General features: G+C 34.5%; 2 protein-coding genes across 5 annotated transcripts in view; one reads left to right on the forward strand and one right to left on the reverse strand.

The window, feature by feature from the left end:
* TSGA10 (testis specific 10) overlaps nt 1–26,228 on the reverse strand; it is a 125,121-nt gene that overhangs the window by 77,438 nt on the left and 21,455 nt on the right. For all 4 annotated transcript variants that reach the window (XM_045550209.1, XM_045550208.1, XM_045550206.1 and 1 more), the window contains exons 3-9: nt 17,746–17,961; nt 9,197–9,262; nt 7,613–7,780; nt 7,061–7,219; nt 3,732–3,902; nt 3,564–3,641; nt 2,464–2,615 (exon numbers count right to left, since the gene is read on the reverse strand). In XM_045550209.1, the coding sequence (XP_045406165.1) occupies nt 2,464–2,615; nt 3,564–3,641; nt 3,732–3,902; nt 7,061–7,219; nt 7,613–7,663 (611 nt within the window). In that variant the 5' untranslated portion in view covers nt 7,664–7,780; nt 9,197–9,262; nt 17,746–17,961. The remainder of the gene's footprint in view (nt 1–2,463; nt 2,616–3,563; nt 3,642–3,731; nt 3,903–7,060; nt 7,220–7,612; nt 7,781–9,196; nt 9,263–17,745; nt 17,962–26,228) is intronic.
* LOC123636650 (BRCA1-A complex subunit Abraxas 1-like) lies at nt 11,588–16,896 on the forward strand. The gene is given in 4 exon segments (XM_045549125.1): nt 11,588–11,693; nt 15,617–16,294; nt 16,297–16,436; nt 16,438–16,896. Coding segments are annotated over 4 exon segments (1,383 nt in total).

Genomic DNA, 26,228 nt, shown 5'->3' on the forward strand with positions numbered 1-26,228 from the left:
TCCATATGCCAAAAAAGTGAACTTCAATCTATACCTTGAACCATATACAAAAATTAACTTGAAATGACTCATAGATGTAAATGTAAGAGCTAAAACTATAAAATTGCTACGATAAAAATGAGAGAAAATTTCAGTGACCATAGGCTTGACAAAGATTTCTTAAAAAGAACACAAAATGCTGGGTGTAGTTTTTAAATCAATTAACTTCACTTAAAAACTTCTGCTTTTTTAAAAGAGAAATAGTTACAAAACATATACCTAAAAAAGGACTTACATCTAGAATATATAAAGAACTTTTATAATTTAATAATATAAACTCAATAAAAGTATACAAAAGATTTGAACAGACATATCAATAAAGAAGATATATGGATGGTAAACAAGCACATGAACAGAGGCTTAAAGTCATTAGTCATTAGGGAAGGGCAAATTAAAACCATAATACATACCTATTAAAATGGCTAAAATTAAAAAGATACTTCAGATGTTGGTGAGGTTAAGTACTATTGAAACATTCAGACACTGCTGGTATGAACATAAAATAAAATAGTACAACCAATTTGGAAAACAGTTTAATGGTTTCTTCAAAAGGGAAATATATATCCATCATATGACTCATCCATTCTACTCCTAAGTATTTATCCAAGAGAAATAAAAACATATGTCCACACAAAGACTTATACAGAATGTTCTTAGCAGCTTTGTTATAGCCAAAAATTGGAAACAACCAAAATGTCTATGTGTATATCCATACAATGCAGTACTACTTAGCAAACAAAAGGAATAAACTCTTGATTAAACATGACTATATGAATAAACCTCAAAATAATTATGCTGAGTAGAAGTAGCCCAACAAAGGAATACATACCACATGATTTCATTTATATAAAATTTTAGAAAATTCAAACAAATCTCTATGGCAGAAAGCAAATCAATGGTTGCATGAGGATTGGTGGGGTAGGGGAGAGATTACAGCTCTGTCGTCCAGGCTGGAGTGCAGTGGCCCCATTACAGCTCACTGCAACCTCGAACTCCTGGGCTCAAGCAATCCTCTTGTCTCAGCCTTCTCAGTAGCTGGGACTACAGGTGCATACCACCACACCAGACTAATATACACATATGTATATATATATATTTTTTTTTTTTTGTAGAAATGGAGTATCTCACTATGTTGCCCAGGATGGTCTCAAAGTCCTGACCTCAAGTGATCCTCCCACCTCAGCCTTGCCCACATGAGGCACTGCACCTGGCCTTCCAAAATTATTATATATCTATTAGAATATTTTAATAAATTATTAAAATGCTTTCAAAAGACTTCCAATGACATGGGAAACTGCTTATAGTATATAATTAAATGAAACTGGTCAAATATAAAACTATATAGAGGCTGATCACAATTACATAGAAAGCTTATGTAATACACAAAAACGGGACAAATTTCTGGTTGGAAACCTAACTACATTAATAGTAATTTTCCTTGGGTTATAAAATCATGGGTTATTTAAATTTTCTTCACATTTTTCTCTATTCCAAGGTTTTCTTTGTTGTTACTGTCATATTATCTTATTATTATTTTTGTTTTATCTGAGCTTTCAATATTCTTATGAATAGGAAATGGAAAATAAGGGAAAGAATTTGACTGATTATCTGTCCTTGACAAGTGATTCCAATCTATGCACCACAGACTCCAGAAAAATCAAGGAGATACTCTGAGAACTCATATGTGGATGAAGCATTACCTGTAGCCTTTATAATTTATTTCACATTCATATAAGCTATTATTTTTCAATGTTCATAGATACATTGAAATTCAACCTTACTGAAACTGTAGAACCTCCATTTCTCACATCTACAGATACTAAAAGTATAACCAGTAATGTAGAGGTCTTCAGAAACTCATTCTCTCAAACTTATTGTCAGTATTGATGTTTCTTCTGCTACCATATTATTAGATTGTAGAAAGGGCTAGTATAGTACTTAACACTCAATTAATACATATTCTACCACATGGTCTCTATTTCTCTGCTATGGCTTTTCATTATATTCTAACTCACCCTTTTTGTAAGCAACCGGCAAACCTGTGCCTCGTGTTTTCTTATACTATTTATATCCTAGAACAGAATTTAAAGTTATAAAGGTAAACTAAACAATCAAATACTAAAGTCAAATACACTCTGTCCCCAGAAGGACTTTGTAAAAGCTATTTCAGTTAAACATTGAGGCCTTTTGCAAATGTAAGGTAAGATTACTTAGTTACAATTCCTAGTCAAAGTGTGGCATTATCAGTCTGTGATTAATCTTGGGAAAACTGTTCAATGTGTGCTAAAGTTTCTACAACTGTTTCATAATAATCCTTTCAGAAGTTAAAGTCAAAAATAACTTAATTTTCATTATAAAATACACTACAAAAAGTGAGCTATTAGTTACAGTAACTACTCGTTGTTTAAAGGTAACTTAGTTTACCTCAAAGAATTGTTCTCTGCTTTTTGTCTACCAAGTTCACTTTCGGTATCCATTGCCTTTCTTGCTAGTGATTTCATTTCTTTTTCCACAGTGGTTATGGTTTCCTTCATCAAAGTCATATTTGACATTTGCTCCATACGTTCATCGTCAAGCTATATAAGTAGAATGACAAGGTTACTGCCATAACTGAAAAACCCTTAGTAATCTTCCTGAAGAGACATATTCCCTCGGTACAAACTTTGGTTTATGGCAAGATTTACATAATGAGATGATCAGATTAGACCTGAACACTGTGGGAGGTTTTATGGACAAGGTATATTGTGTAGTAGGACCAAGACCAAGCCACTGTATAGCTTTTCTATAAAGCCTATCACAGTATATCAGTCTACATTTTTCAATCTGGTTCAATTTGACTATAGTATACATATCCTATTTGTAAAAGGATTTATTTGTTGTCCAACATTAATAAATTACACATATAAAATGGGATTATAAAAATTGTTTTTCTCCTGTATAGTGCTTTTTTAACTTATTATAACAAAATATTACAGATGAATTTATAAATCTATTCAATTAAATTTGGTAACAGAAAGTTAAATGTGCTCATTTCTGTTTATATAGTGACAACATCTTCAATATATATCCAGAACATCTCAAATACTTGATTAGTAAAAAGGTGGTGATGCTTCACATTTAAACTCACTTTAAATATGTTTGCTCATTAATTTTATTGCATCATAATTTTCTCTGCCCTATCCACTCATTATGTAGAAGAAGCCATTTTCTTTATATCTGGCAATATTATCTTTAACAAAACAGGAAGATGAGAAAGTTGCTAAAATCACTAGGACTGGATCCTTAATGGTTTTTTAAAAAGTACACACTTGGCAACCTAACACAAAAAACCTTTACTCACATGTTTAGAATGAAATAAGCTAGTGAAAACGTGACAATTTATACTATACATACCACCTTAAGTATTTTAGGACTACATACACTTTTAGAAAAATAAAAGAATTCTGAACACAGTAAAAAGGGAAAAGGGAAAGGAAAGCCATTGAGATTGAGAGTTTATAGCCAAACGTGTCTTTTTTTTTTACGTTATGAACTGTACACTCCAGCTCCTCTATCCTTTGTTCTAAGTGAGCCTTCTCATTAAATGCTGTTTCTTGAGCAATCTGTTTAAAAAACAAAAACAAAACAACGTGCTTTCAATGTCACTGCATTTGTGTTTCACATATGTTCATATAGATAAAATTCTTTCCAACCTTTAGCCTTTCCCGCAGACTATCTCGTTCTGTGGTCATTCTTCGTAAATCGGTGAAGGCTACATCTCTTTCAGTCTCCACTCGCCGGAGAATAGCATGCGCTGTTGTTGATTTAGGAGACTTACAGTTTTTCATCATTTCTCGTCGAAGTCGGGCAATTTCTTCCTGTGCCTATTATTTAAGCACATAGAATTTTGTTTTAACAAGCCTTAAAATAGATATAAATATAGCTATCTTATATCCAGCCAGTTAAAATGCAAGCCTATATTAATATGAATACAGCAGGGTAAGGGTATAATTTTTATTTTAAAATTAGTTTATACAAATAAATGCAAATGAATGTATTTAAATGGAAGTTCACTTTACAGTATCTTTACCAAAAATTTTAAATAAAATTAATTTGGAGGAAGTCGTTGCAACAAAGAATGTTTTGCTAAGAAATATATCTGGTATACTCCATTTATCCACTCTGCAGTATAAATTTGAATTCAGCACAATTCAGGTAAAATACTGGTTTAATGAATATAATTACAATGCTTCAGTCTTTCTTTATATAAGTGTGTATACCATTTCCAAGTCCTGGCTACTTTTTACCCTGGCAGAAAGGCCCACCAATCCTTACTAATAACCCAACATACTCTCTGCACACCTGTTCAACCATCTTTGGGTCCCAAATCTATTTCACACCTGCAGATGATTTCATACCCTACTTTGCTGCATAAGTCTCTTTATCTTATTTCCTCTTGATTTTGATCTGTCTATTCAGGTTGTCTCCAAGTCTCAGAGGAAGATATATTACTTCCTAATTTCCATAGCTAAGCCTTCACCAGAACCCCAAACCTCATCTCCTAAAATGTCTTCTAAGACCTCCCTGGCTCAATTATTAATATAATTATTTCCTCTCACCTCATCTCCTAAAGTGTCTTCTAAGAGCTCCACTGGCTTTTTCCCCACTGCTTTCAATCATGTCCCTTATCTTGAAAACCTGTCACTTGATCCTGCTGCCCCATTTACCATCCTATGTCTCTTCTTCTTTTGACACACTAAAAAAAAAGAGGGCCATGGTCTGTGCCCATTGCCAATAGTTCTTAGCACCTACTCTTTCACCCCAGGGCAACCTGGCTCCCACCCCCACCATATTCTGACCTTACCAAATGTAATGGCCTTTTCTGAGTTCCCATTTGCCTTGATATTTCAGCAATATTTGACCTTGTTTTCAATACTCTTCTTCTTGAGATTCCTTCCTCCCTTGGGCTTATAGCATTGTTCTGCCCTAGTTCTCTGTGTTCTTTATCTCTTTCAAAGGTTCCCCTCTGTCTCTTGAGGATTACATCTTGACTTCTCTTTTCCTCTATGTATAGCTTTCTCATTCAGAGACCTCATCCACTCTGAAGGCTCAAAACTCACTTCTAAGCAGATGACTTCTAAAGCTATCTATTCAGCTCTCTCCTCTCTCCACTGACTCCCACATTTCTTATTGCCTGATGGCAATTACTGCCTGAATGTACCACCATCATCTTACTTTGTCTGAAACTAAACTTACATTTTTTCCCTCAAAACACCAATGACTTTCCTATTTCTTCTTTTATAACTACAGTGATCTCAGTCATTCAAGACAGAATTTTAGTCATTTCCATTCATCCTTCCTTCTTCCTAAAATCAAATCTTGTCAAGTCTTCCTTCAATGTCTTTTGCATCTGTCCATATATTTATTTCCACTGATAGCACCCTTGCTTAGTCCCTTAAAGCCTTATATATGGACTACTGTAACAGCCTTTTAAGGAGTCCATGGTCTCTCCCTCCTGCAATAAATTGTTATATAAGAAGTTAATATAGAAATATTATGTGAGCAATAACAAAAAAATGCCACCAGGTTAAAATTAAAAATGCTACTTTGATCATACTTCTCCTGCCCCGCCCAAAAAAACAAAAACAGATTGTCCGTTGCTTATAAAGCAAAATATAAACCCCTTATAAAGCCCACTGAACAGCCTCTACCATTTTAGTCCACAAGTCAGCAAACCATGTACAGCTCACAGGCCAAATCTAGCCAGCCTCTTGATTTTGTAGGTTTGTAAGCTGAGAATATTTTTTACATTTTTAAATGGCTGGCAAAAAATAGCACAAGAAGAAGAATAGTTCATAAAGAGTAAAAATAATATGAAATTCAAATTTCAGTGTCTATAAATAAAAGTTTTACTATAATAAAGAATAGAAAACTATTCTTTATAAAGAATACTTTAAAGCTTATAAAAGCAAAGCCAAGGTTATTCATTTATGTATTGCCTACAGCTGCTTACATCCTGCAACAGTGGAGCTGAAAAGCTGCAACAGAGACCAGAAGATATTTGTCATCTGGGACTTTACAAAAAAAGTTTGTAGACTCCTGCTCTAGTCCAATCCACCTTTCAAGCCTTAGCTCCCCCTTACTCCACAGACACATACACTCTATTCTAGTCTTAAACCTATCTATTTAACTACTAATTTTCCTACTTTTATTCCTTGCCTCATACCATTCCTCCTGGCCCCTTTCAGAATAATAAAAATCCCATTCATTCCTCAGGGCTAAAACTTCACATCTTCTAGCAAAGACTTCTTTGATCACCATAAAGAAAAATGCCCACTTATTTTATGTCTTATACTATCTTCTAGACCACTTACCATATAGTAACAAAAATAAATATAAAACGATGTTTTATCTCCCCAACTAGACTGCAAATGTATAGAAAACAAGGTCTACATCTTATCAATCATTCTTCTATCCCTTAGAGTAGCAAGCCTAGAACCCTGCATATAGCAGCTATAATTCTTTAAAACTTTTGATACTTTCAAAAGAAACTATGTTGGTCATTTATGGGATTTAATACTTGGGTAAAAAAGCTATTTGATTAATAAAAGCCAGACAATTCTAAGCTAGAAAGTAGAGATAAACTACACACTGATTTTATTCTCTAAAATTAGGCAAATTATATGGCAATTCCTAAAGTGATCTGTTAGTATTTTTTTAACCCCCAAATCCTGATCTTTTTACCTTGAACTTAACACACCCTTTCATTTAACACTTTCCCCATTTCTTATTCCAAAAATCAGACTATTTTTATGCATGTATATGATCTTTTTGGGAGTATGGGGATAACACATATATGTATACTCATGCACTTATTGTATTGGAAATATATTTAAGAATATCTTAAGAGCAAATATAATTCCCAAATGTTAGATTAATTTGATTGGCAGGTTTAAGCACTCTCATAGAACTTAAAGAAGAATTATATACCTCTAGAACTGAATATTACTGCTTACATAATTTGTTTATTAAAGAAGTTTACCTGTTCATATAGAAGGAAGGTCTTGTCTCTTTCAGATGTAAGAACCTTGACATTACCCTGAATTTCTGCCAAATGACGCTCATATTTTTCCAGCATGCATTTAAGTTCTTCACGATCTCTTGTTGTTGTCTTCAAAAGTTCTACATCACAGTTTGCACCCTACAATTATTATATAAGGGATTTGAAATTCTTCTTTGACATACGGTACTGATAGAGAAGTGCTACTGATGGCAGTATACCATCTCTACTTAAGCAATCAAGACTATATAATGAAAGGAAATTAAGAAAAACAAGTTACAAAATCACCTTTTTAAAATAGCTTCATTCCAAATTGCTCCACATTTGTCTGATTACTCCCCAAGTACTACTTATGCTGGGGATGAAGACCCAATACTGATGGTCTACTGTGCAATCAAAGAAATCTCTCCCAACCTCCTTGATATGGCAATTCACACCAATCAAAATGGATTATTTCCAGATTAGGTAAGTCAAAGAATAAAAGTCAGTGTTTGAGCAACAAACTCCAAAATATTTGTAAGTTTCCAAACATACCCGGAGAGTGGGAGACGGGCGTCTTGGACTTTTAGATCTACTTCTCATCATCTTTCTCAAATTTTGAGCTTCACTCTTGTAGTAATCTCTGTCTGCTTCTAAAGTCTTGACAAAGGAATCAAGTCTGGAAGGAGATTTATTTTGTGCTTTTTCAGTCTCTAAAATTATCTTGTCAAGGAGGGAAAAATTAGGCCATTATTTCAAGCTAAAGTATGGCATCATTTTCTAAATAAAATTGAAAACAAATAGGATCCTTAAAAATATTAAATTTGGTATTTTAAAAATAGAACATTTAAAAATTATTTATGAATAATTCAATTAATAAATGATTTACCAATAATTTTAAAAAAGCAATTACATATCTTTCTTTTCCAGAATTTCTGGGTATGCTCTATTTTTATTTAACTGAAAGCACCCCTAAATTTACTCAATAGTTTTGGAGAAAAAATGGTAAAGAAATTTTGCAGCAGTCAGAAATGTCCAGAGATCTAGTACTAGTCCTATAAATTGGATTAATTTGCTTTAGAATAATTTATGTACTACTATCAAAGCATCTGTTAAAGCACCGAAGTTTTGTTCAATAACTGTTCAATAAATGAATAAATTAAATGAATGCTGGATATTTCATACTTGTATGCACTTTCAATACATTTCTGTGAATTTCCATTCACTTTAATATATTTAGAAACAATTTTTTTACATTTATTTAAAAAGACTTTATTGGGAGAAAATTACAGATATACTTTCAGAGTGTTTTAAATATTTTAAATAACAATAAAATATTTAAACAGAGCAGTTTTCATTTTACACTGTCAGATAAATAAAACATATGGTTTGAAATTAAGCAACAAAATTCAAGACCTAGAAATATTTATTATAGGCTGGGCAAAGTGGCTCACGCTTGTAATCCTAGCACTTTGGGAGGTCAAGGCAGGAGGATCACTTGAGCCCAACAGTTTGAGACCAGCCAGGACAATAGCGAGACCTTGTCTCTACAAAAAATTAAAAAAACTTAGCCCAGTGTGGTAGCTCACGCCTGTAGTTCCAGCAACTCAAGAGCCTGAAGCAGGGGGATTGCTTAAGCCCAGGAGTTTGAGGTTGCAGTAAGCTATGATGACGCCTCTGCACTGTAGCCTAGGCAACAGAGTGAGACACTGTCTCAAAGAAAAACCAAAAAAAAACAAAACAAACAAACAAAAAATACATACACACACACACACACACACAAACATTATTACTAAGGGGAATAAAAGTTAATGTGTAGACAAATGCACCTTGTATTCTGAAAAATAAATCATTCAAAGTCATCATTTTAAATCAAGTAATAGCTAAGAGCATTAGTAAAACCAACCAAAAGTTCTCTCCCACTAGGAAGGAAAGGAGCAGTGATGAAGAATCAAATAAAGCATTATTCTTACAGATAGGGATACTTTATATCCCTAGCAGAAGGTGCTGATTTTAGAAAATAAAAATTTTTTATTGCTCACAAAAGGCCTGAGAGCCAAAACATATATGTAATTTTTTGCATCATACTAACTGAATAAAAATGATCTCTCATTATTTATTTATGAAAAATATACTTACAGATCTAAGCCTTTTTATTGTATCTTCCAATACTATTATGTTATTTTGCTGGCAAATGAGTTCGATCTGAAAAACATTTCAAGAAAACTGTTAGTTATATTAAAGATGCTTAAACTGATTTAACTGGAAAAAGAGCATCAAAAAAGAGGAGCCACTTAAAAATAAAAACATAAAGACAGTGAGTATTTTAAAGAAGACATGATAACCTACCCCTTATGTTTACCTACCTTTGATGCTAAAAGATGAAATATATTTCACCTAGGATGAAATATAGCAGTACCTTTAAATTATCCAATGTTTTATACAAAATACTAACTGATTATATTTTACCAAATTATTTCTCACAAACTGGAAAAATATTAATATTAATTATAATTCTGAAGATGATAATAGGGAAGTGATAAAAGAAAGACTGGAATACAAGGTTTCCCAAATTACCCCATTCAGAAAAGATTGCTTTCTCCTCTGAACTATTTTAATAGCTTTATTTAATGCAACTCACAAAATATTTTTTGCATTAATAATTTTATGATAGTGAACCTCCCCGGTCTTATAAAATAGCTACCCATAGTCATATATTTAGCACATGACTACATTGTATGTTCCTAAAAAACAGTGACTAAGTTTTTAATGCAAAGCAGTCAAGTTCTTTGCTAAAAGTTAGCATGAGTTTAAGGAATATATTTTTTCAATTCATCAACCTTTCCCTTATTATTCTAAATTCAAATGTATCCTGATCTTGCCTGCTATATATTTTTTAGTGTTCAAGGAAATTCTTCAGACAGAAGGAAAATGATATCAGATGGAAATTTGGATGTACACAAAAAAATAAAGAACACCACAAATATTGTCTGCTATATTTTAAATCTGAGTTTTCTGAAATTATGTCACTTCATTTGTTCTTTAGACTAAAATCTCTTCTGAGATTTCTCTAACAATTGTATTTCAGTTTATGAACTATTAAGGGGTGCTATTATTGGGAACATAACTTATATATAGTTTGAATAACCTTTTGCATAGTTTTGAATAGACAATTTTCAATGTTTTAATTTATACTATTATGTAGACACTAAAAAGATACGAGTCTATTTTGAATAATGTGTAAAGATTTCCATATTAAGTATAAAAACTCATACTAGGGCTAGGTGTGGTGGCTCATACCTGTAATCCTAGCATTTTGGGAGGCTGAGACAGGAGGATTGCTTGAGCCCAAAAATTTGAGATCAACCTGGAAAAAGCAAGACCCCATCTCTACAAAAAAAATTAAAAAAATAGCGGGACATGGTGGTGTGCACCTGTAGTCCCAGCTACTCTGGGTGTGAGGCAGGAGGATTGCTCAAGCCCAGGAATTTGAGGCTACAATGAGCTATGATCACACCACTGCACTCCAGCATCAGAATGAGATGCTGTCTCTAAAAAAAAAAAAGAAGAAGATAATAGTCAAAATATATGTCAGCTAGTGATTGTATCACTCGAAAAAAAAATACAATGAGCACTCATGTTCTAGGCACTTAAGATAAAAAAGTAAACAAAACAAAGGTTCCTAAAAACAGAAAAAGGTTCCTATCTTTGGGGACCTTACATTTCAGCGGGAATAGATGATAAAAAAATAAACCTAACAAATAAATTATATAGTGTACTAGAAAAAAATTGGCAGAATTAAGGATATTCGGATTGTTTATAGAGGAACAGGTTAGAATTTTAAATAGAGTGATCAGGGGGTCCTCATTGAAAGGTGACCTTGTGCAAAGACTTAAAGGAGGGAGGAAGTCAACTACATAAAAATCTGAGAGAAGAACATTCCAGCCAAAAGATATAGCTATAGCAAAGATCCTAAGGTAACAGGATGCCTGATAAGCTCCAAGGAATAGTCAGGAGGCCAGTGTGGCTGGAGCAGAGGGAGGGAGGGGGAAAGGAATAGGAAAGTGCTACAGAGAAAAATCAAGCAAGGGAGAGAGAATGTGCCTGTGGAGGGGTACAAACTTAAATAGGCTTTACACAATGTCTTCCACATGAAATATTTTTTGAATCACAAAGATACTGACAATGACAAAGGCTACCAGAGATCCAGTTCAATAATAGCCCCTATGTCAATTAAAAATATAAACTGTATAAAGAAACTAATAATGGTAAAATTGCAATCCTGTGGCTTCACATTTCAAAAAATCAGGTTCAATTAGCTGGGAAACAATCATGAATGATAACTCAAGATGAGAGGATAAATGGAGGCCTCTAGCTGTGGTCGTTGTACTTCCACAATTTCTAACACTTCTTCCTTCAAAAGGTGAAGCTTCATTTACCTTCCTTTGATTGTGGGTTATACTTAATTAATGAAGAAAATAAATGAAAGCTATGGTATATAACTTTTGAGCCTGAGTCATAATAGGCACTATGGATTCCTCCTCGCTGTCTCTCTTGGATCACTGGCTGGAGGGGGTGGAGAGGGACCAGCTGCCACAAAGAATACACCCAGCAACCCTAGAGAGAGCTTCACCTGGCAAGGAACAGAGGCCTCCCTGCCAATAATTAAAAGCCACCAGAGTGAGCCTTCTCAGAAGTAAGTCCTCCAGTAGCAGTCAAGCCATGACTGCAGCCTGGCTGTCATCTTGATCATAATTTCCTGAGAAACCATGAACCAGAACCACCCAGCTAATGAGGCACTCTCAAATTCTCAACCCACAAAACCTGTGAGATATAAATGTTTATTGTCTGAAGCCATTAAAATTCAGGAGTAATTTGTTACATAGCAATAGACAAGACAATAGCAAATATTCAAAACATTTTAATGAAATAAATGATGGAAGAAGTTACTCTGTCAACCTTTAAAAATAAAACTAACTAGGCCAGGTATGGTGACTCACACCTGTAATCCTAGCATTCTGGGAGGCCAAGGCAAGAGGATTGCTTGAGGTCAGGAGTTGGAGACCAGGCTGAGCAAGAGCGAGACCCCATCTCTATAAAAAAATAGAAAAATTAGCTGAGTGTGGGAGCACACACCTGTAGTCCCAGCTACTCGGGAGGCTGAGGCAGAATCACCTGAGCCCAGGAGTTTTAGGTTGCAGTGAGCTATGATGACACCACTACACTCTAACTGGGCAACAGAGCAAGACCCTGTCTTAATAAAAAATAAATAAAACTAAATGTAAACTCTTCCCAGTAAATAAATTTAATACTATCTATCTCAATTCCAGACAAACTAACAGTAGCTTTAGCCTCAGATTCTACCCCCATATATCTAAAGTATAATCTCCAACATTATAGGAACCCAAACACTCTTTGTCTTGGCAAATTAGAAACTCTCATTCCAAGTGCCATCCCACAAATTAGGCAAGGAATCTCTCCCCAGTAAATATAAATGTAAAACGCATATCCAGTGGCTTAAGGATAACAACACACATCGGTGTTCATATCCTGAGTGTTGGTCATGCATGTTTCTAATCCCCATTCTACCCTGGGACATTCACTTACTGACCTATTTCCATTTTTTCCTCTTTTTATTAGGTTTCCTATGTTTTCCCTGCATCAGCAACGTTATCTCTACTCTTAAGACTGCTGCCCACCTCTTCTTCAAATAGCTTTCCAATTACCAAATATATCCAACATTCCACATATAGATATCTATTTCCCTGAAATACTCTTTTCTGAACCAGGCAAAATTTCCATCATGAATTTAATATTTTTTGGTTGTAGGTAAATCCCAGCTCTTATATTTTAAATGTTTTCCACTCCTGAAATTCTCCCTTTTGATATGAGAGTTCACTCTGACATAGTAATCACTCTCTCTAGAACACAGACACTAATAATCCTCTAAAACTGATCACTTCTAAAAGGGGTATTCTCATCATTGGAATCTGGCCAACTTGGCTCCCCTCAGTCTGGGAAGGAGTGCAGTTAATTTTTAATTTGAAGAAAAAAACAAGGAACATATAATAAAACTCTATAATTTTGATAATTTTCATAATTAAGATAAAGACTGAACTCAATTTACCATTACACTGTGAATGAAGAATAAGTATTCTTAAAGAAACAATACAAACAAGAGTATATTGAAAAATGTTTAAAATATTCAAGTTACTTTTAAATGTCCTTCAAATACTTTAGTAGCAACCATTAGAAGATAAATAATTCAGGCTGGGCGTGGTGGCTCACACCTGTAATCCTAGCTCTCTGGGAAGCCGAGGCGGGAGGATAGTTTGAGCTCAGGAGTTCGAGACCAGCCTGAGCAACAGTGAGACCCCCATCTACTAAAAAAATAGAAAGAAATTAGCTGGACAACTAAAATATATATATATATATAAAAAAAATTAGCCGGGCCTAGTGGCACATGCCTGTAGTCCCAGCTACTTGGGAGGCTGAGGCAGTTAGGACTGCTTGAGCCCAGGAGTTTGAGGTTGTTGTGAGCAAGGCTAATGCTACAGCACTCTAGCCTGGGCAACAGAGTGAGACTCTGTCTCAAAACAACAAAAAAAAAGATAAATAATTCAAAAGTTAAAAACAAACCATTCTTATCTACTCTCTCAAGTAGTTCTACTAAGGACCTCTCCCAGACAACACTGTTAAAGAAGATTGTGTCCTTAAAGTAATAAACTTCATGTATTTAAATATTTCATTATTCAACTTTTCACTAATTTAGACTTACTTATATTTTAATCAGTCTAAATTGTAAGATTTCTCTATAAAAACACATATAATCCTAGAATTCATCAACTGGGCTCCTATATCTCAAATTACTGTAGCAAGCAACACCTTCACTAACATGTTCTCAGACTGATCATTTATTAAGCGCTTTAATATATACTATTGGAGTCTTGGTACATTAAAGGAATGTTTAAGAAATACCATATAATGACAATTAGCAGGCCAGGCAGGGTGGCTCACACCTGTAATCCTAGCACTTTGGGAGGCCTAGGCAAGAGAATCACTTGAGCCTAGGAGTTTGAGGTTGCAGTGAGCTATGATGACATCACTGCACTCTAGCCTGGGCAACAGAGTAAAACTCTGTCTCAAAAAAAAAAAAAAAAAAATTAGCTTTGGGAAAATGCCTTGTTATAGACTCAATTTATTAATTTGGTGATTAATAAAATCAAGATAAATAAGCACATTCACACATTATCCTTTTAAATTCAACAGGTTGTTTTTTGGCCTTCAAATATGCTATCTTGCTTTGGGCAGCAAAGAGAAATGAAACTCTTCATTTTATAATTGTGTTTAAATCCTTAGTTTCCAAATTTCATGGCAGAGTACTAATTCAATCAATAAATGAAACATTCATCAAAATATCATAAAGCTACAGTAACTAAAATAAGGAGTGGCATACAAAAACACAAATGAATCAATGCAAACAGTCCAGAAACATATTCACAGATATGTGAGAATTTAGTATCTGTTAAAATGGTACTTCAAATCAGTAGAGAAAGAACTAGTCAACCCTACCTAATTTTACAACAAAAAGAAATTCTAGAAGTATTAAAAATTAAAACTACTAAAAAGCATTTTAAAAACTTTAGAAAATATTTTTGTAGTTCTTGAGATGATAAGGCCTTCCTAAACAATAATCAAAACCCAGAAGTCAGTAAAAAAAAAAAAAAAAAAAAGACTGGCAAATTTAACTACATAGAATTTTTAAATTTCGGTAAAAAAAACTTTTTTAAATTGACTTTTTTATTGGCATATAATAACTGTACATATTTATGGGGTACATGTGATATTTTAATACACATATACAATGTGTAATGACCACCTCAGGGTAATTGGGATGTCCATCACTGCAAACATTTATCCTTTCTTTGTGTTGAGAACATTCTAAATCTTCTCTTCCAGCTATTTTGGAAGCTACAATAAATTATTAACTATATTCACCCTACTATGCCATCAAACACTACAACTTATATTTTCTATCTAACTGTATATTTGTACCCATTAACTAAACTCTCTTTATCCTCTCCTCCCCTCTACCCCTCCCAGCCTCTGGTAACTACCATTCTACTCTACACCTCCATAGGATCAACTTCTTTGGATTCCAAGTGAGTGACAATATACGATATTTGTCTTTCTGTGCCAGGCTTATTTCACTGAACATACCGTCCTCCAGGCTCATCAATGTTGCTGCAAATGAAGGGATTTCATTCTTTCTCATGGTTGAATAATATTCTGTTGTGTGTATATATACACACACACTACATTTTCTTTATCCATTCATCCATTGCTGGACTCTTAGGTTGCTTTCAAATCTTGACTATTGTGAACAGTACTGTGATAAAAATGGAAATATAGGTATCTCTCCAACACACTGATTTCCTTTCTTTTGGATATATAGCCAGCAGTGGGATTGCTTGATCATATGGTAGTTCTATTTTTAGTTTGGTAAAAAAAACTTTTTTAAAGGTATGAAATAAATTATGTGTGTGCAATTTCTAAAAGAAATAAAACATCCCGCCCCGCCGCCTCGCCTCCGCAGGATCCCGGCCGGACGCGTCCCGCCCCCGTCGTCTCTGGCGCCCTGCGGCGGTGGCGGCGGCGGCGGCGGCGGCAGGGAGGCCGAGAACACGGCGGCCGCGCTCGCCTTTCAGCACCTCAACACGGACTCGGACACGGAAGGTTTTCTTCTTGGGGAAATGAAAGGTGAAGCCAAGAATAACATTACAGATTCCCAAATGGATGATGTTAAAGTTGTTTATACAATTGACATTCAGAAATATATTCCATGCTATCAGCTTTTTAGCTTTTATAATTCTTCAGGTGAAGTAAATGAGGAAGCACTAAAGAAAATATTTTCAAATGTCAAAAAGACTGTGGTGGTTTGGTACAAATTCCACCGTCATTCAGATCAGATCACGACATTTAGAGAGAGGCTGCTTCACAAAAACTTACAAAACCATTTCTCACGTCAAGAACTTGTTTTTCTGCTGTTAACACCAAGTATAGTAACAGAAAGCTGCTCTACTCATCGGCTGGAACATGCCTTATATAAACTTCAGAAAGGACTTTTTCATAGGGTACCATTAGTGGTCACCAATCTGGGCATGTCTGAACAACCGGGCTATAAAACTGCATCAGGTTCCTGCACATCCGCTGGCTTTAGCCGAGCAGTAGAAACACACAGAGTACATGTGAAAAAGTGGAACACAGTGAGGAAGCAATAGAAAAACTACTAGACGATATAAGCCGATTAAAACGAGAAATTAAAAAAAGGAAACAAGCACGGACTCAAGCAGAACGAGAGAAGAATGTCCCAAAAGACCTTCCTCTCGGAGAACGCTTTTCTTTGTCAAGCTTTACGGATGTTTTTTCCGGATTGTGCATTTCTTCGTTCATTTGTTATGTCCTTGAAAACCAGGTGTATTTCTAAAAGTAGCTGTACCAGCAGCCACCATCTTGCTGTGGTAGACAACCTGACCCTAATGGTAGAATATACTGACATTCCTGAAGCTAGTCCAGCTAGGGCGCCACAAACAATTAAGCGCAAATCTTTAGAAAAGACAGGTGGTAGATGGCAATTCAAGAAATCACGGCTGTCAGAGATAGAAAACAAACCACCTAAAACAGACACCGATAGTAGTAACCAAGAAAAAACATCAACAATAAGCAGCCCAGAAACAGATGAAGAGATTGAGAACATGAAGGGTTCAGGTGAATATTCAGTCTCCTACATTTTGATCCTTTTAACCCAAAAGGAGATTTTTGATGTGGCTGAAGGATAAAGTCAAACATTTCTGTTGTTTTTGCTATGTTCAGCTACTTGCAGTAATACATAAATATATTCAGATAGAGTCATTTGTTTTTATTGTATTCAGCTATTCTTAGTAATACATAGATAAGGTAATTTTTTTACTATGTTCACGTTTGCAGTAATACGTAGATAAGTTCTAGTGTTCTTATAAAGTACTTTTGAAATAGCAGATGCTTTTATTTTTATTTTTTATTCTTTTGAGACAGAGTCTCACTCTGTTGCCCGGGCTAGAGTGCTGTGGCATCAGCCTAGCTCTCAGCAACCTCAACCTCCTGGGCTCAAGTCATCCTCCTGCCTCAGCCTGCCCAGTAGCTGAGACTACAGGTGTTTGCCACCACAGATGTTTTTATTTTAAAATCACAATGGTTTACCTTTTACTAAATTGTTGAGGGAAAGGCTTAAATAGACACATTCTTTTAAACTTATACAGGATTCTTTAGAATTGGAAAAGAGTGCCTAACTTATTTTTCCAATGTGGAAAGAAATCTATAAAGTTTATATGAAAATTTATTTTTCTCTAAATCGTTAAAATTCCCATTCCTTAAGTGATGATAAAAAGTACTTTATGGCTAGGATTGTCATATAATTTGGGATATACTTACATTAAAAATTATTTGTCTTAAGTTTAAATTTAAAAAAAAAAAAAGAAAGAAAACATGAGAAACAATGTAACTTAATCCTTAGAATAGATACACAAATATAATGTCAAGTCAAAAAGCTTTCAAATTATAAAATAAGAATGTCACTTTTTCCATTGCATTTAATAATTACATGAAGTTTAAAGTAGAATTAAAATCCTAATCAGTAGTAAATCTAATACCTTTGCTGCTTCAAGTTCCTTGTCAGCGGTATCCACCACAAAATTCTTCTCTTTTTCTAGTTGCTCTGCTAGTTGGTCAATTTTAATCAATTCTTTACAAAGACGCTCATTGTGGCTGGTTAAGTCATCTACTTGACTGCTTACCACCTCCTTACTATCCAAGAGTTTCCTAACATATTCTTCCAAGCCATGATTTGTCTGTTTGAGATCTTCAATCTGTTATAATTAGAATGAAAATAATCACATTAAAAGATTTCCTTAGCTTCCGAGAGCAACTAGGTAACTGGAATCAGAAAGGGAGATGTGCTTCCCTGGCAAGGAGACTTAACTGTATACCTTTTTGTGCCTTCTGAATTTTGTACCATGTGAATGTATCACCTATTTGAACAAATATGCTAAACGAAAATTTTTAATTTTTATAGCAATATATTTCAAGACAATTTATAGCTTATTAAAAATAGAACTTAGTTACTATTGATGTTTAATCATGCTATTAGAAAAATAGCCAAATATTTATATCTGCAACAAAGAAACCATGGTTTTCAAATTAATTTTAATAGATTAGTATCATTAAGATTCTTTAGAAAGAAATCTCTAATTATTGTTATCAAAATATATTAACTCTTTAGAAAAGTCCTTTTGAACATATTGGTAACTTACTTGACTAAGCTAAATACCAAATCAATCAAGTATTTGCTGACTAATGTGGAGGATCACAGCTTTCCCTCCCAGCCCTCTAGCAAATCATCAATGTCTGAAAAAAAGGGTCTTTTCTATAATGAAGGTATCCAAATGCCTTTAAAGAAAAACAATCATTAGACTCATTGAACAATGATTATGTTAGGAACTATATTAAATTCCAAAGATACAAGGATAGATTAGGTACCTGCTCTCAGAGAATTTTTTGTTTACTTGAGGGGATACAAACACAACATGTTAAGTGCAATAACAGAAATATCTATAAGATAAAGTGGTGGCACAAATACTTTTCCATAGCACTTGATTCTCATTGTGTATTTAACAAATACTGAGCACCTACTGTGTTCAAGACACTGTGTTGTTACCCTGTAAAAGATGTATAAAAACAGAAATCAAGCCTTAGTCTTTTAGGAGCATCTAAAATTGCTAAATCACTGACCTCTTAGTTCTAACATTGTTCTTGCCCTGAGCTGGCCCTTTTCAAACAACAGTAGAGATATTTTCTTCCAAGCTATCAAAATCAACAAAGTTGTCTTTAAAACTATAAACTTTATCTATAATTTAACACTTATATAAGAAATATTTTGAAGGTCAAGAATTATTTTTAACTAAATATGCTACAATGCCACTTATTATAACCAACAAATAGCACACCAAGAGGCACAATAAGTCATTATTTTAATCCAAAATTTGCTTTGGCATTTTGTAAGGCACACTAACTTATGAGATTTAGAGGTAAAGAGTTTCAATTATCAAAACCAGGAAACAAAATATTTGAAAAACTTTAAAAATACAAAAACAGTAACTATAAATGTACTATTTCCTTAGTTGAGTCTTATACCACAACTGGCCTGAATTTTAGCAATACCACCTACTCTCTTCTTTTGTCCTTTTCCCATATATTGCTAAAAATTCTTCAAAAATGCAAATTTCATTTCATTCCTGTAACTTTATGGTACCTCATCATACTGAGAAAAGGGGAAAATGATAGTTATGATCCCAACGCTACTCATTTTGTCCAGCTTATCTTCTTACCATCCTCTTCAGCTCCAGACATGCTATAAGAAACAATTTCACTGATCTAAAAACTTATTTTAGGGAAGTTATTGAAATGTTACATACTACATATCACAGAACTGCCTTTGAGAATCCTCGGGGAAAACTTTGCTCAGTCCCCAATTTCAGGGAAATATATACTCCTTTTGAATACTCTAATGACCATAAGTTATTTAACCAATATTTCTTTTTGCCTTTGCCTCTAGGAATTTTAAAGCCAAATCTGCAGCCCTCTTCTATCAACTTGTAAAGAAACCATGTGGAATGATCTGTTTGTTATTCTCATCCCAGGCTTTCACTGTTTATTTCCCCCTACTCTGATTTCACCTACTTTCATTTTTTTTTAACCAAACTAGAGGATGTGGGGTAAACAAACAGATAAACTTCAATTTATCTATCTACATGCTGTTTGTCTTTGTGGCTTCCACTGTGTCACATTTTTCAGCAACAAGAGTACACTGAAAATGTTTGTTAACCTCCCACTGCGCCAGGGGAGTTTAAATGCATCTCCTTTCCCATATGTGCTCCCATAAGGCCTCTTATATATAATAGCTTTATCTTAGTATCTTACAAGTATATTAAAATCATTTCCCTGTCCCTTCCACTAAATTCTAAGTAACTTAGATCATATCTCAAAAAAAGAAAAAAAGAGAGGTACCTCTCATTTCTGTATAATTTATTATGTATCTCACACACAGTGCTCAAATTATTGTTAAATGAGTAAATAAAATTATCAATAAATAAACACTTCCTTCACTTCTGACATCAAATCCTACTTTTACTCAATTCCAAGACAAAAATGCTTTAGAAGAAGCAGTCTAGAGCAGCAGAAAGGATGTGACTTAAGTTTAAATCCTGTTCCAGTTCTTCACCAGTTATGTAACCTTGGGCAATTTACCATATTTTCTTGATCCTAAGAGATGCACCTGACTTCAGAAAAAATAAATGTGAGCCCCTTGAATATCATGTTAAATGGACAGAATACTTATAATTTTCAGAATTGTAGTTAGAGATTATATTAATACAAAAGCTCAAGTAAAATTTCTGATAGGCACTGAAAATGTAGTTTTTTAAAAACTTTATTTTTAAATAACTAAAGATTCACAGGTTGCACATGTAGCATAGAGAGGTCTCATGTCCCCTTTAACCAGTTTCCCCCAATAGTTGCATCTTAGTTATAATATCAAACCCAGAAATTTGACAATGATACACTGTACATAGTGTTTATATCACTTTCTCACGTGTGCAGATCACTGTAACTACCACATCAAGATACAGAACTCTTCCATCACCACAAGACTGCTCTCCTGCTATTCCTTTACATTTATATCCTGACCCTCCTCACCCTCAACGGTTAGCAACCACTAATCTAATCTGTACAATTTTGCCATTCTGAGAATGTTAAATAAATATCATACAATATGTGATGTTTTGAGATTCTCTTTTTTCACTCAGCACAATGCCCTTGAGATCCACCCAAGTGGTTATGTGGATCAGTAGTTCATTCCTGTTTATTGCTGACTAATATTCCATGGTATGGATTATCACAGTTTAACCATTCACCAATTAAGGGAAACCAGTTGTTTCCAGTTTGGGGCTATAACAAATAAAGCTGCTATCAACAACTTAATACAGGTTTTTCAGTAGATATGTTTTCATTTCTCTGGAATAAATGCCCAGGAGTGCAATTAATGGGTTGTATCACAAATATGTGTAGTCTTATAAAAAACTGCCAAATTATTTTTCAAAATGGCTGCACCATTTCATATTCTCACCAAGAATGAGGAGTGATCCAATTTCTCCTCATCCTTACCAGCATTTGGTATTGTCACTATTCTTCTATTTTAGCTGTTCTTATAGCTATATTGTTATTTCATCATGGTCTTAATTTGCATTTCCCTGATGTTTAGAGAGGTTGAACATCTTTTTTACATGCTTATTTGTCAACCACACATCCTTCTGTGAAATATCTTTTCTTACTAATTGTATTGTTTGCTTTTTACTGTTAAATTTTGAGTCCTCCATATGATATGACAGATACAAGTCCTTTAGCAGATATGTGGTTTGCAGCTGGTCTTTTCAACATCCTAACAAGGTTTTCCACAGAGCAAAACCTTAAATTGTGATAAAGTCTAAATTATCAATTTTTTCTTTCATGAATCACACTTTTGGTGCCAACCTGAGAGGTTTTCAGGTCTGTAAACCCTCGACCTCGCTGTATCATATTTGAAATGAGTTTCTTATAGATAGCATATAGCTGGGTCATGCTTTTTAAATAGATTATGTTATGCCAGTCTCTTTTAATTACTATATTTAAACTACAGTTAATGAAATTATTTAAATATGTTAAGGCTTAAGTGGGACTTGTTCTGTTTTTCCTTTCTGTTTTGTTTTTGCTGCCTTCCTATGGGTTACCTGAACATTTTTTATAATTGTATTTTATTTATGGTGTTTTTGAGTGTAACTCTTGGTATATATTTTTCTCGTGGTCGCTCTAGGTATTACATTATATATACATAACTTACCACAGCCTACAGTTTACCAGTTCAAGTGAAAGTGGAGAAACTTAACCTCCGTGTCCCTTTACTCTCCTCTATTAATAATTGTCTTAAAGAATTCCTCTACCTGCATTGAGAACCATATTTGACAAACATAATTTTGAAAACTAAAAAAAAAAGGAAATTCTATTGCATTTACCCATTTTTTATATCTATTTAATATACATTGTTCTTTCTTCCTACTGTTCCAAGATTACTTCTTTTATCACCTCCTTTCTGGTTAAAAAAAATTCCTTTAGCTATTCTTTTAGGGTAGCTCTGCTGGCAACAAATTTTCTTAGTTTTCCTTCATCTAAGAATGATTTTCCCTTCATTCCTCAAGGATACTTTCTCTGAATACAGAATACTAGGTTGATAGTTCTTTTTTTCAAGTACTTGAAAAATGTTGCACCACTTCCTTCTTACCTCCACGCTTACAGACGAAAAAAAATCTGCTATCATTTGAATTGGTGTCCCTTATGGGTAATGCATGGTTTCCCTCTGGTTGCTTTCAGAATTTTTTTTTCTTTAGTATTCAACACCTTCAGTATGAAATGTCTTCGTGTGGATTTCTTTGAGTGAGTCCTGTTAGGTGTTCACTTACCTTCTTTAATCTGTTTTATATCTTTGTGCCAAACTTAGGGAATTTTCAGCCATTATGTCTTTGAATATTTTTTCAACCCCACCCTCTCTCACCTCCTTCTGGGATTCCAATGACCCAAATGTTATATCTTTTGCTATAGTTCTACCTGTCCCTGAGGCTCTACTCACTTGTTTATCAATCTATTTTCTCTCTGAAGTAGCAATCTATTGTTCCTATTCTCAAATTCTCTGTTTCATTCCTCTCTCTTCTCCATTCTGTTGAGAACATTGAGTTTTTAATTTGCTACTATATTTTTTGAAACTTTTTGTGTCAAAATATACATAAAATTTACCACTTTAAGTGCACAATTCAGTGGCATTAAGTATATTCACAATGTTGTGCAGCCACTATCCCTATCCACTTCCAGAATTTTTTCATCATCCTCACCCAAAAACTCTGTATCCATCGAACAATAAGTCTCTATGAATTTGCCTATTGTAGGTTTAAGTGGAATCAAACATTTGTCTTCTTGTTTCTAGCTTATTTTATTTAGTATAATGTTTTCACGGTTCATCCATGTTGTAGCATGTAGCAGAATTTCACTCCTTTTTAAGGTTGAATAATATGCCACTGTTAAGTATATACCACATTTTGTTTATCCATTCGTTTGCTAATGAACATTTGGGTTGTTTTCACTTTTTGGCTATTGTAAATAATACTGCTATGAACATTTATATTTTTCTATTTGAGTTCCTGCTTTCAATTCTTCAAGGCATATACCTGGGAATGGAATAGCTAGATTATATGGTATTCTATCTTTAACATTTTGAGGAATCACCAAACTGTTTTCATGACTGCACCATTTTACATTCACCAGTAATACACAAGTGTTCCAATTTCTTTGCATCCTCACTCACCAACACTCATTATTTTCCATTGTAACAGCCATCCTAATGTGTGGGAAGTGGCATCTCATTGTGGTTTTGATTTGCATTTCCTTAATGGTTGGTGATATTGAGCATCTTTTCATCTGCTTGTTTGGCCATTTGTATATCTTCTTTGGAGAAATGTCTATTCAAGTCCTTTGCCCATTTTTGAATTGGATTTTGGGGGGGGATGTTAGTTGTAGTTCTTTATATATTCTGAATATTAAACACTTATCAGATATGATTTAGAAATATTTTCTCACACGTATTTTTTAATAGAATTTTTTTTTTTAGTACAGTTTTAGTTTTACAGAAAAATTGATTAGGAAGTACAGAGTTCCCACATACCTCCTTCCTCTCCCCTCCCTCAGCTTCCTCTATTATTTACACTTTGTATTAGTGGACTTACAAATTACCTTTGTTATAAATGATGAAACAATACTGATACATTATTAACTAAGGTCCTCAGTATACATTAGGGTTCACTCTTGACGTACAGTCCCCATGGGTTTTGAAAGATATAGAATGGCATGTATCTGCCATTACTATATTATATAGAATAATTTCACTGCCCTAAAAATCCTGTGCTCCATCTACTCATCCCCTCTCTTTCCAGTCCCCAGCAACCACTGCTCTTTTTATCTTTTTATGGTCTCTCTAGTTTTGTCTTCTCCAAAATGTCACATAGTTGGAATCATACAGTTTGTGGCCTTTTCAGCTTGGCTATCAACAGCAGTATACTTTTGAAGTTCCTCTGTGTCTTTTTGTGGCTTGATAGTTCATTCCTTTTTATCACTATTCCATTACATGGATATACCAGTTTGCTTATCCAATTATCTACTGAAGGACAACTTGGTTGCTCCTAAGTTTTCGCAATTACAATAAAGCTGCTATAAACATTTATGTACAACTTTTTGTGTCGACAGTTCTAAAATTGCCATTTGGTTCTTCTTTATATCTTTTATTTCTTTGCTGAGACTTTCTATTTTTTCATTTGTTTCAAGCATGCTCATAATTGCTTGTCAAAGCATTTCTATGACTGCTTTAAAATCCTTGTCAGATAATTATAATATCTGTTTCATTTCAGAGGTAACTTCTTTTGATTTTTTTCTCAAATCTTCCTGATTCTTGGAATGACAGGTGATTTTTTTTATTAAGACCTAATATGTAACCTAAACATTTGTACCCCCATAATATGCTGAAATAAAAAAAAAGAAAGATAAAAAAAAAGAACTGTTAGGAAGTCAGATTTTTCACTTGTGCTACAGTCTATGAACTCATTTGCTTTCTGCAGTCCCTGTTAACTGAATAAAAGGCATTTGTAAGTTAAAAAAAAAAAAAAGATTATGGATCTTATGTTTTAGGAGACCTCCTATGACACATTACTCTAGCTAAAAAGGGGGGACACTGCCTTATTACTGCTAGGTGGGGGTGGAAGTCTAGTTTTTCTACTTGGTCTCTGTTAACACCTGGGGAGGGTGGGGCTCCTAGCTATTGCTAGGCAGGGGTAGTTCAGGCTCCCCACAAGGCCTCTGCTGTTACCACCACACCTGGGAAGAATAGAGGTGTCTCATAACTGTCCCATGTGACCTTCATTGATAACATGGGTGAGTAGCCTTGTTAGTGCTGAGAGGTGGTCTCTGCACTAGGTCTCCTCTGACACCACCCCAGCAAGAAGCAGCACCTCTTACTACAGGGTGGGAGTAGACATCTTAGCTCCTCATGTGGTTTCTCCTGACACCATGGTATTCAGGGCTTCCTTATCCCCTGGTGAGAATAAAAGTCCTGGTTCCCCACTTAAGCCTTCTTTGAAATCACCCTGGTGGGGGCTGGTAGGAAAATGTGGGGTGAGGCACAATTGGCACTCCTGTTACAGCCTGGTGAGAATGGAAGTCAAGGCTTTTTACTTGGCCTATGCTGGCAGGAATGGAGCTATGGCTTCCTCTGTAGTATAATGGGCAGTTATCATCTAAAAGTTGTTTGCCTTGCTAGGCTGCTCCTTTTCTGGTCCTTTGGCTAGGAGGGATGGCTTTTCTGGGGTCTTTTTTGTTTGTGCCCATTGTCATTTCCCACTGACAGTTTTTTCAACACCCTGTCTGGGATATATAAGGTAAAAAGAAATCCAGGAACTCATTAACATGTTGTTCTTTGTGTCTTGAGGTTCCTAGCCAGTGTTCCTTCTTCTCTCCACCTTTCGGAGTCTTTTAACATTTGTTTTATGCATAATGTTCAGAGTTTTTACCCACACTTAGTGGGGAGAATAGTAAAAAGTAAGACTATTGTACCTTTCTAGAAAAAGAAGCCTATTAATAGCCTTTATTAATAGCTATACCACACGTCAGGAACCAGGAGAACAGGAACAATACTGAACTTGTAGTTCAGAGAACCGGGTTCAAATCCTAGCTAACCTTAAAGTTCAGACAAATCTCAGCTGTCACTCGTTAGCCTAGTATCATAATTAACCTCTTGGAACTTCAGCTTCCATGTCTGAAAACGGAAATAACATCATTTTTTCACAAGCTTGGAGATAATTAAGATGATATACTTGAAAACACATGGCCCAACACCTGGCACATGCTTTGCACTCACTGACTCTGAAGCTATATTTATCAAAATAGTTAAGATAAAAATTAAATGATTTTAGTCCCACCAGCAGTGTATGAGTGTTCCTGTCTCTCCGCT

This window comes from Lemur catta, chromosome 4 (assembly GCF_020740605.2).
Source record: "Lemur catta isolate mLemCat1 chromosome 4, mLemCat1.pri, whole genome shotgun sequence".
In the NCBI taxonomy this organism is placed as follows: domain Eukaryota; kingdom Metazoa; phylum Chordata; class Mammalia; order Primates; family Lemuridae; genus Lemur; species Lemur catta.